Below are 12,039 nucleotides of genomic sequence, written 5' to 3' on the forward strand. Positions count from 1 at the left end.
AACATCACATGTTCTTGACCATCCTTTTTCATCAAAAGTCCGTTCACGATTTCCATTCATTTTAAACGTACGGTTTTTAGTAAAACTACATATTCCGATTTAAGACATTCTTTGATAATCTTACCACTTTAAAGTAAGTTATTCAAAGTATCATTTAAGAGTTTTATGAGGCATTTATGTACTCATAAACTTTAACATCCTTTTTAGCAAAGATTTCTACTTCTCAAACTTGTTCCAAGTCATGGTTTTAAGGCTAACAACAAATAAAATATACTTGTTCCTTTGATTTCATCATCATCCCATTTGGCTAAAACAACAAAATGCATGTAATACAACATTATAACAACTCCATGAACACAAGTTGCTCATGGTTTCAACAAAATATTTTCATAAGTTCAAGAACATCACCATTTTCGGTTTTGAGGAGAAAATGAGTTAGAAAGCGTTTTAGAAAATTTCAACGGTTGAATATGTTCTTGACATGTTCATGAACAACATACTTAAATCTCATCAACATCCATTGGTTGAATTTTGAGAGATCAAGGATTGAAGATGGAAGAAGCAAATGAAAAAATGAGAGAAAAATGAAGAGAGGATTTTACCTTCTCTTGAAAATTTTGAAAATGAAAGAGTGTGAGAGTGAAGTGTGAAGTGTGAAGGTTTAAGGAGAGAATGAAATCAGATTACCCTCTAGGAAATGATGAAAAAATCTCCTAGGGTGGCTAATGATGAGCTCATGGGATATTTGAGAAAATGATGTGAGATTTGTTTTATGGAAGTCAACTTACACATCCCAATGCGAAATGACCACTTCACGGACACGTGCGCTAAACACGCCCGAGTATTATCCGCCAATACTTGATCGGGTATTATAAATCGTCCGATCTTAATATTCGATTAGAATTTCGAATTTCGGCATTTCGAATGAAAAATATTTAGAAAATAGTTATGGGTGTACTCAGGGGCTATATTGACTCGAAATAAAATTACGAAGCCAACGGCGTAATCGGAATTCGATTCCGAGTTACGGAACTTAAAAACCACTTTTTGAGCCGTACCGGGTGAGATTCGGCCCGACAGCGGTCCAACTGTCTCCGAAAATCATGAAAATTTACCACCAAATTGGAAATAGAATTACAAGACTAAAACTCAACTAGAGTTTCATCTAATTCTTTACCGAAAAGTCCCAGAAATTAATTTTCGAAAATGTAATTAATAACAATATTAATAAAATCTTATAATTCAAAATAGTAAAATTCGCGGTGTTACACTTAGAACCTTCGTAAATCACTTGGAATTTATGATCATAAGAACTCATACAATCAACCAAGGACTTGTCCCAAGAAAAATATGTTACCATCCCCTAGCTTACATCATACCCTTCTTCTTGAAGAGAATTTGTTCTCAAATTTAAGTGGGCATTACCACCCGGATAAAAAAAATCTCTTCTATTTTGCACAAAATTCCTTCACATAATGGACATATTCATCTCCATCTCCCGGATTAAAAGCCATCCTCTTGAATTTTTAGGATTCATCTTTACATATGCATCTTCATCTCCCAGATCGAAAGCAAATTTCTTCAATTTTTTAATCCAACTCATCACATATACATCATGTGTCTCCCGTTTGATAGATATCTTGACAAATTGACAAACACCAATGATCTTTTTGGATGGTAAAAAATGTGGAATATTAGAACACTCATTATTCAACGTTAAAGTAGTTTTTCCATCATTTTTTGTCTCTAGAAACTCAACATGATCCACAACTTCACTAATATCAACACGTGGACTGATAGGTGGAAGAATGCAAATGACTTCTTTAGAAAAAATCTAACCAAATTCTTGCAAAAATTGTTCAACAAAATTTGACAAACAACTTTAATTAGTATGGTTAGTAATCGAGAGGTATTCCGCACAAGACGGTAGGTATAAGGGTTGCCTTGAAACCAAAGAAGTCTTAACCACACTTTGATTTTCAGTCATAGTGTTTGCACTCGATGTGTTTATACTCAAAGTGGAGTTTGCACACTTGTGTTTGAAGAGTTTATTTTCTTAATTTGCTAATATAAAGTCAGTTACATTACATCTAATTGCCTTATATTTTATTATTTACAAAAGAGTGTTTATAGATTTAAATATGTCACATGTTTATTATATGCTATTTAAGAGTCATGAACATAAAACTACTTTGAGGTTTGTATAATTTAAAAATAGAATAATATAGAGTAATGAGTAATATACTCAAATGAGTTTTTTTAGTAATAATTTATATACAGTTGAAACTTCCCTAAGAATGTGAATAAGTACTTTAAGTTTGCTAGTTTAAGAGAGACTTGGCTATCACAATTAGGTTCTAAAAACATATATAGGATGAGGCACTTGGTTGGTAATTGTCTTGTGCTAACATGGGAGAGTTGTGTTTCCATGTCAGTGAGATGGGGTCAACAAAAAATCAGGTCACATAAGTTGAGGTCAGAGAATCATATACGTCACACTTGTGATGCAATAAAAAGGTTTGGAAGCTAAATGGTTAAATACAACTTCAAACATTAATATTAAAACTCATTTAGTTTTGATATATTTTGCCACCTTCGAAGATAACCATTGAGTGGATTATAGAGAGGAGTTTGAAGTAGGTCAAAATCTAACTCAGCCGACACTCTCTTGACTGGAGTTACGACTTGAAGGTGGTTTGGATCATGGTCAGCAGTAAAAGACAAAGACTAACCACAAAAGTCCAAAAATTTAATTGTATTAGATTTATTAGAGGAATTACCTTTGCATTGAAAATAACATAAAAGTAAGATTCTATCCACTCACAATTTTGAATTGCAAGGAATCATTGGCATTCGACTTCCCTTTCACATCCTCAGAATACCTACAACAACATATTTACCACTATCATGTTTACATATGCACCAAACTATAGGTAAATAAGTAAATTAAAGTATTTCCATAGTACCTTTCCTTATACTTATGAATGTCACTTATTTCTTCATCAATCAATAGCTTGGATCCAGACCATGAATTGGAAATATTGGGTGGGATCTTACTTATAAAAAATTGTAAATAAGTTATAAAATGTATACTACATTAAGGTTAAAAATAAATCTACTACAATTACTACAAGCTTTTCAAAGTTTGATTCTAGTATGTGTTACGAGAATGATCATAGGTTCACTAATTAGTTGGATGTTGTAGTAGTAGTTGATAAATTTCATGGTATGTGATTGCCAAAGAGTACAACTAATGATATCACCACTGATCATAAATGGGAAACAAAAAGACAAACTATGTAAATGTCAACTTCAAAACATAAATGCTATATTGAATTTTTTTTACCTAAAATATTTGTGACTAAAGACAACTTTCTTTAAATTTGTTTGTGTCTAAGCAAATATGGAATTGTATTCCACATCTCCACTAATGTTTAACTCAAACAAAAAAAATCAATTTTATGAAATAATCATAACAAAGAACAAAATTTAAGTAAATAGGAAAATATATTATGATTTTGACCTAACCTATTAACGAATCAGATTGAATGTTGCTAGCTAGAATGTCACCAAATTTTTTTAAATCATATTCAAAATCAGGGACATTAGGAAAGTCATGATGTCTTGCAATTGTAAGAGTAGTGAACTGCATTCGGTAAAGGTGGTCACATGCTTTAAATGGCAGATAGTTGTGCATGACATTGAAATTGTGCATCACATATGTTTGATGCTCCACTAAATGTTCTATCCATTCATTAAATTCATCATTTATGACAAGAGACTTGTATTTTGTCCCAAGAATTTAAAAGATAAGAGAATTTTTATAATAACAACTTCGTCACTATAATTCTCAAAGTAAGACATACCATTACTGTAAAATCCATCAAGATCATTTCTAGATGACATGATTTGAGAAGAATTTGAACATACAAAATTTCTATGATTCTTACTGCAATCTTCCAAAGATGTTTGAAGTCATTCAAATCCTTTATCATGTTAAAGGGCCATGAAATAAACATTGTACTGTTATGTAAAGTAAATCCTCTGAATGATAGGAGATAACCAGTTTTTTAATACTTACAAAAATAAGGTAACAACAAAGCAGAAAAAATCTAGACCTAGTAAGAGTATACTAATATCATATATTATAGAGACACAACAGATAAAGGAGAGTCATGAAAAAGTGACTTCAAATTTTTTATACAACATAACATATAGAGGTCATTTAGTAAAATAATTGCGACATTATATAACATCTTTACGACATGTTAGGGGATAAAGATAATTATAACATAGATAATATAAAGACAGAGCAGGAAAAAGAAAGAATAAGGATGTGCAATATAACAGACGTAATATATAATACTATATCATACATTATAGATCATAACATAATATATATAAACAATATTTATTCTACATGCCTTACTATGGAAAGAGACCATTATGTGATTGTATTAACAACATTAGTAGTCAATCATACGATATAATAAAGATAATAATCATATGAGACATTATACTAATATAAAAAATAATCATTATACTGTTAAATTCAATTAATTACACCTGCCCAACTAGCTATAAATAGCAGGAAAAAATTGCTTAATAATGAAATGAGAAAAATTACAGATTTTAGAGATATGTGAGAGAGTTTGAGAGAAATGTTTGTAACCTCCAAGTTGTAATTTCAATATTAAAAATGAGTCTTCCTTTTTTTTTTTTTGTAATAATAGACAAACCAAATGATAACTTTTAATTATTTAAAAGAAAACAAAAAAGTTACCTTTATCAAATGACAGATTTACCCCCAACTATTCCTTAAAAGTACCTATGTACCCAAACCTATATAATAGACAATTAGTGAGTATGCCTAATATATAGGATATTGAGTAAGGCACAAATAAAGGCAACAATATAATATAATTGATAATGTATAACAAAAAACTAATGCTAACTTTTATGTAACAAACATTAAACTATAATGAAATACTTGAAATAAAGTATTTCTTTAGGTACTATGTGAAGACCTTTTTTTTTATAGAGGTAACATAATAGGTCTATCCCCACATACATATAAAGACCTTATTTTTATAGAGCTAACTCGATGCTAAAAGTGCATCAAGGTAAAATGTAGAAAAATGTAAAAAAAAAAAAACATTCAAACTGATATATACTAACAAAACCAAAAGTCCATAAACATATTTCAATATATGTCGTTTTTAAACCCATAATAAAATACTAAATAATAGAGCTCATGCAAACAGTTAAGCTTAGCAACAAATATGCCAAAATGAAAAACAAAACAAACACTAAACATATGGTGATGAAGAATATAACCAACAAATGTAAATTCCATTTTTTGAGATGCAAAGAGTTAATCTCAGCAAAAAATATGTGAAAATGAAGGAAAAGCAGTCACTAAACAGATAGTTATGAGGGACATAATCACCAAATGTAAAGTCCAGTTTTGGAGATCAATGCCTTTAATGAGTTAGTAGTAAAGCTGAAGAACGGAAAAACAATAAAGGAATGTAAAGGATTGATTTTTAAAAATCCTATTGAAAAAATAGATGATCAAAATCTAAGACAAAAAATATACAACCTTATTGAACATAGGCAAAGTTAAAAGTTTTATTTTCTAAGCTTAAGAATATCAAATAAATGGAATAAACTCAGCAACCAAGTCATCTTTAAGTTTAAAAATGTCAAATAAATAGAATAAACACAACAATAAACAATGTGAATAATAAAAGATCTTGTTTTTAAACTTAAAAATACAAAAAATGGAAGATACAAAATTCCCATTCACTGAAAATGGTAGAGACACAGTGTTCATGATGATAAAAAATGGAAGAAAACGAAGAAAAAAAATGGTAAAATGTTTTCGAAATAACTTACAAACTTAAAATACATGTTTTTTTAGAAATCAAAATGGCAAAGAAAGGTTCAATGACCACAACCCAACAATCTTAAAAGGCATGGTTTTTGTTAGAAAGCAAAAATCAAAGTAGCAAAGAAATTGTGAATGGTTAATATTGAGATAAGAGAGAAATCTTTAAGAGTTGAGAAAAGAGAAGTGTAAGAGGGAAGATTTATTTTGGGAACAAAAGTGGAATAGAAGAGTTGAGAGGAGTGTAACAAAAAGAGGAAAAGTAGAGATTTTAACGTGTGAGACAGTTCACGTTCCATGGTTAACATTACAATTTTACCCATTTTAACATCACTTCATTTTTTAAGTGGGCAACCCATTTTAGTAATAATACTTAGCTGAATTTTTATTGAAAAGGAAACGAAAAGTTAGATGTTATCAAATGTCATATTTACCCCCACCAAATGCTTAAAACCAATAAATATACCCACTGTAATAAATGAGTAAAAAGTAGCTTACTATTTTATTGCATAAAATAGACTGCAATTACGTAAAACATCACGTGTCCACCATAGAAGATTAACAAATTAATAGAAAATTTGACACTAATATATCCATGATCAACATTCTTTTTCCGTTACTATTTAAATAATGCAATAGTAACATTGTAATATTAGAATCAAATATAAACTCTAAATAAAATATATCCATAACCAAAAGAAGCAACAAATAGAACCTGGAATCCACCATTAGTAAGAGAAAAAGTAAAATTGAACACAACCCTAAGATCATTAAACGTAGAAAGTTAAAATGAGTCATCTTTAAGCTTAAAATGTCTAATAAATGGAATAAAACCATAAATCATCAACATGTATAAATAAAATGTCTGATTTTTAAGCTTAAAAATGACAAGAAATGGAAGAAACAGAAACCTTGTCACCATACTGACAAAAAATGGAAGAAGCCGAAAAAATAGGAACATGCAATCTTAAAAGGAATAGTTTTTTTCCAAAATGAAAGTACCAAACAAAGGTTCAATGGTTACTTCAATGAAAACCATAAACTAACAAGCTCCATCTTTACTATCTTTCAGAAAGATGAGAGAAGTGTGAAAAGAAGATTATTTTTGGAAACGTAAGATGAATGAGAAGAGTTGAGAGAAATAACGGATTTGAGAGATACGTGAGAGAGTTTGAGAGAAATGTGAGAGATTTGACAAAAATGTGAGTAAGGATGACAATGGGTCTGAATGGATCCGGGTAATACATCATCTAGACTCGCCCCGTTGCTTCATTTTGGACTCAGATTTGCCCCACAACCGTGTTGGTATTCGTTGGGACTGATACCCATGGGTCTTTGGGTACCCAACGGATCTGTGGGTACCCACAAAATCAAAAACAATAAAAATAATTGGTAGTAATTTATCTAATTTATGTAATTATGTGTTTGTTTCTTACAATCTTATACGTTATTTAGGTAATGAACAAGAGAAAAAATTATAAATCATATTTCAACATTATGATGTAAAATTGAGAGTAATTATAAAACATTATGATCTAAAATTGATTTAATAAGAATTGTTAAATCAACAAAATAATGGATTATACATATCAATTAACAATATAACATCACATCACTACTTAACAAAATAACATCATTGTTTAACAATATTACAATCACATTTATGAATTAACAATATAAAATTATGGATTAACAATATATATATATAGGAAGGAATAACGGGTTTGGGGTACCGTGAGTTTGGGTACCTCATTACGTAGACCCAAACCCATCCAACAGCGTGTCTTAAAATTTTGGGCCTGAAATACCCGTGGGTCCAAAATACATACCCGAACCCAACCCATTACAAGTATTTTTTGCGGTTATCCACAAGTCTGGATACTTATTGCCATCCATAAATGTGGGTAATATTACCATTACAACCTCCAAGTTGTAACTTCAATTTTAAAAATGAGTCATCCTTTTTCGTAATAATAGACAAATCAAATGATTATTTTTAATTATTTAAAAGAAAACGAAAATGTTGTATGTACCAAATGACATATTTACTCCCAATTATTCCTTAAAAAATACATATTTACCCAAACCCAACTTAATAAATGAGGGAAACACACTTATTATTTTATTGCGAATCGTTTTTGAAAACTGACAAAATACCCCAACGCCATTAAAGAAGTAGTTAATGGGAATGTCTAGTTCAGTAAAATAACTTATAACAAAATCTTTCCATTTATTTGTTAAAGAAATTTCTTGGAATGACAATATTACCTTTTAAAAAGTCAAGTGTCAAGCAAATAAGATAGACGTGTGTATATATATATATTATTACCACCCGCTCATTGCATTATTAGTTAGAACGCTCATTGCATTATTAGTTAGAAGACAGTAGACTAGCTTGTTCTCTCTGCAGTGGGGCAAATAATTTCGGGATAGTCCGTAAAATTTCGGAACAATTTTAAGCAACTGCTTGACATGCTCTTATCACTTAATTTTTATTTTCTACGAATACACGTATTCTACGAAAATATCACAAAACCAAAGGCATATCCAAAACAAAAACTAGTGTTCAATGAAGTAAATAACCATTCCATTAAACAATAAGAGCCTGCACAGGTTGGTTCCCTTATAAAATATCGATCTCTTAAAACACTGTTTGTATATGGAAAACCAAAATGTTACTTTCCTCGCTCAAGTTTATTAAACACTATTGAACAAATTCTCCCATTTACTTACTAAAAAAACCACATTGAGGGTAGTCGCTTATTAAATAACTCTTTGTTTTTTTTTCTTCTTTTGCCAGGCTTCTTCTATGCCTCCCAAACCTTATCTTCGAATTGAATGGCCTTCCCTCTTTATATGCATAATTAAATAATGTCTACTATATCAACATTTTGGAAGATCTTTTGGTGGTGGTATCAATGATTGTTTAGAACCTTTGCCATTGTCCACCAAAAATGCCATCTTTAGCCCCCATGTTGTGTGCACTTCTAAATGGCAGTGAAGGAACCAAACTCCTGTGAAATACAAGGAATTAAAACAATAGTGAATACCTATTTTGGCCTTTAAAAATTTGCATGTTTACGGATTGGATCCCGAACAAAAAAATTTGAACTAATACTCGAATATCATAAATATGAATCAAGATTGTTTCTAGCAGGGATCATAAGAAATGCTAAAAATAATTAATTGATCTACATTTTATACTTTTGGGGTCCATTTTAGGGTTTCCATTTTCTCAAGGACTAAATTGGTATATAAATTTTTTTGAGAGACCAAGATTGGTCTTTACTCCTAAAACAAAATTATACGGCCATGAAGACTGATTATATAAATCAAGCAAAGATTATGCACTACAATCAGTTTGGTGCACCCTTTAAAATGGAAGTAAAAATTCATGGCTTAGTTTCATAGGAATGAACATGTTCATGTTATTTTTTCTTGTCAAATGGTTATGCGCATGGACGAATTTAAAGGTGCAAGCATGAGTGGTGGCCTTACTCCTCCATATATGTGTGTAATATCTTGTAAAAATATACTTTACTACAGATATTTGGTCCATATATATTTGATATATTTGGCTCTCATTTATTTCCTAAATTCATTACCAATTCTAGGAAAGAAAACAATGAATGAAATTGTGGACCACATAGGTGATGTAGTAATAATATCTTAGTTGTGGTGACCATCACAACTATATCATACTATAATTATGGTGTGACATAAAATCACAATGATGTGGTCATATTGGGTCGTAGCGCAACCACATGGAATTGTATTTTGACTGTATCAGACTGCATCAAATTCAAAAATATCTTTTTAATAATAAAATAGTTCACATAATAACATTCACAATATGCATCATAATGACCGTAACTACAGTAACTACAATTGTGATGTAGTCACAATTTAAAACGTCCAAGGAGAAACATAGATACAAGGATATTTTTTTAGTAAGTCCAATTCAGTAATGTCAAAAAAGGAAGTTGTAACAGTATCATCCCCATGTTATATATTTCAAATTGTATGCAAAATTCATTCTTAATCTTTTTCCATTTGTTAATTTTCTATTCATGAGGGAAAATAGAAGTTGAGTTCTAATTATAATATTATATTAAAGTTTCACTTCAAAACCAATTACAATGAGATGAATGGTCCCACATATATAAAACATACTACGGATGAAGTAGGCATTATGAGAGTGGCTGATTCCTCGGGTTAATACATAAGAACAATAAATTTTACCTGGATTATCTGCTCTGAATCTAATGGCAGTCCATCCTCCAGCTGGAACTCCAACTGTGTTCCTTTCAACAGGATCATCAAGGTTAAAGTTCTTAGTATCTGTTTTAGGATTGTAATTTCCCAATCCTCTACCAATAACAAAGAAATTGAACCCATGTAGATGAACTGGATGGTTCTCAGGTGCAATGATCCCAGTATCTTGTATAACAAGTTGAACCGTCGAGTTAAACGACAGCCTGTAAAGTTTAGTCCCACTTTGGGTCTGTAAATTTGCTGGTCCAGCCCCTGAATAGTTGAAAACATGAGAAGGGTTGGCAGGGAAATCTGTGGTGAACACACCATTGATGTTGAAATAATGTGCTTGAAGTAAAGCAGTAGTTGGCATAACAAATGTCACATTATTGACAGAAGCAACAACTCTGCTCCCATTTGCAGCTTTGCAAGATGGGCAAGGCCTAATTCCTAACCCAATAGTGAAGAAAAGTGAATGATCAACTTTTAGTGGAACATTGGCAGGGTATTTTTGTGTGTTAAGTCCTTTAAGAGAGTTGATAAAGTTGTTAGCAAGTTGGGTAGAATTTTTTGGAGGAGGAGTTGTGAGAAATGTAGGGGTATTGGAAAGAGTGCCAGTGTAGTGCAATGTAGCTGTTGCAGTTAAATTGTCTACAGCTATAGGAGAATCCATGAAAGGAGATGCTGCAACCAAGTACTTGCCAGATTTTTGGTTAGCAGTTAAAAGGACATTGGTTGTTTGGCCAGGGGCTATTACAATGGTTTCAGTCTTGAATGGCTTTACATATGTGGCATCTACTTCTACTACTGTGAGATTATGGCCAGCAATTTTGAAGAAGAGCTCTTCATTGAGTGCAGCATTGATAATTCTCACCAGGTAGGTCTTGCCACTTTCAACTGGTAGGTTGTAAACATCTGCATATAATATTTTCCAAAAAAGGAATCAAATTTAGTCTCACTTCATAAAAATATTGAAGGTTTCAAATATAGTTGGTAATAACAATTGTGACCATGAGGTCATGCATTCAAATCTTGTAATCAGTCTCTTCACTTAATAGAATAAGGCTACTTGTATCTACCCTCCTCAGACTCCAGCCACATGCAATATGCTGCCCTTTTTAATTACAATTATGACTATAATATTGCAGTGTTGATAATCTCCTAACCGCATCAGCCATATTTTCCCACAGTTATGATTAATTGTGGTAAACATAATTATCACAATCACAGCTGCAACTGGAAACCATGAAAATATTTCATATGAGAAGGAAGAGCTAAGCTGTATAAAATACCCTGTGTAGAACAATTGGCAACTGTCCCTGGAAGGCCATTGATGGTATGAGAGTCTGAGACATTTGGTGCCAATCCTGATCTCAAAGCTTCATTGATAACAGCTTCAGTATCTGATTTCCACCATTCTCCTACAGTTTATAGAAATAGTAAATTTTAGTTTAAAATCTAATCAAGTGATAATGAAAGACCACTTAACATGGAGTCATAGAGTGGTTAGGTGGGTAAGATTAGGAATGAGAATAGGCTTATCGGGATCTGGTTTGTGCTTACCCAAACCTGAGATCCAAAACCCGAACCTTAATTTAGCGGGTTGAAAACAATACTATCATCCCTGGACCCCGAATCCATCGGATTTCGCGTAACCCAAACACGATGGGAACCCACCAAAAATATGTATTTATATATATATAGGAATGATATTCACTTATTCTAAAAGTAAGTTTTTTAAATTTATTTCACATCTTAATCATCAATTCTAGGAAAATCCAATGGATTGAAGTAGTGAGTAGATCTAAACCATTAGATATCCCTAGAATTGATAGTCAGGATTAAGAGTAAGTTTACTCTTGGAATAAATGGATCCCCACTAATATATATATATA

The 12,039-nt window shown here is 31.4% G+C and overlaps 1 protein-coding gene across 1 annotated transcript in view; it reads right to left on the reverse strand.

The window, feature by feature from the left end:
- LOC109361592 (laccase-4-like) overlaps positions 8,570 to 12,039 on the reverse strand; it is a 6,451-nt gene continuing 2,981 nt past the window's right edge. The window contains exons 4-6 of the mRNA XM_019607092.1: positions 11,437 to 11,565; positions 10,133 to 11,059; positions 8,570 to 8,904 (exon numbers count right to left, since the gene is read on the reverse strand). Of these exons, the coding sequence (XP_019462637.1) occupies positions 8,774 to 8,904; positions 10,133 to 11,059; positions 11,437 to 11,565 (1,187 nt within the window). The 3' untranslated portion in view covers positions 8,570 to 8,773. The remainder of the gene's footprint in view (positions 8,905 to 10,132; positions 11,060 to 11,436; positions 11,566 to 12,039) is intronic.

Source organism: Lupinus angustifolius, chromosome LG12 (genome assembly GCF_001865875.1).
Source record: "Lupinus angustifolius cultivar Tanjil chromosome LG12, LupAngTanjil_v1.0, whole genome shotgun sequence".
NCBI lineage: Eukaryota > Viridiplantae > Streptophyta > Magnoliopsida > Fabales > Fabaceae > Lupinus > Lupinus angustifolius.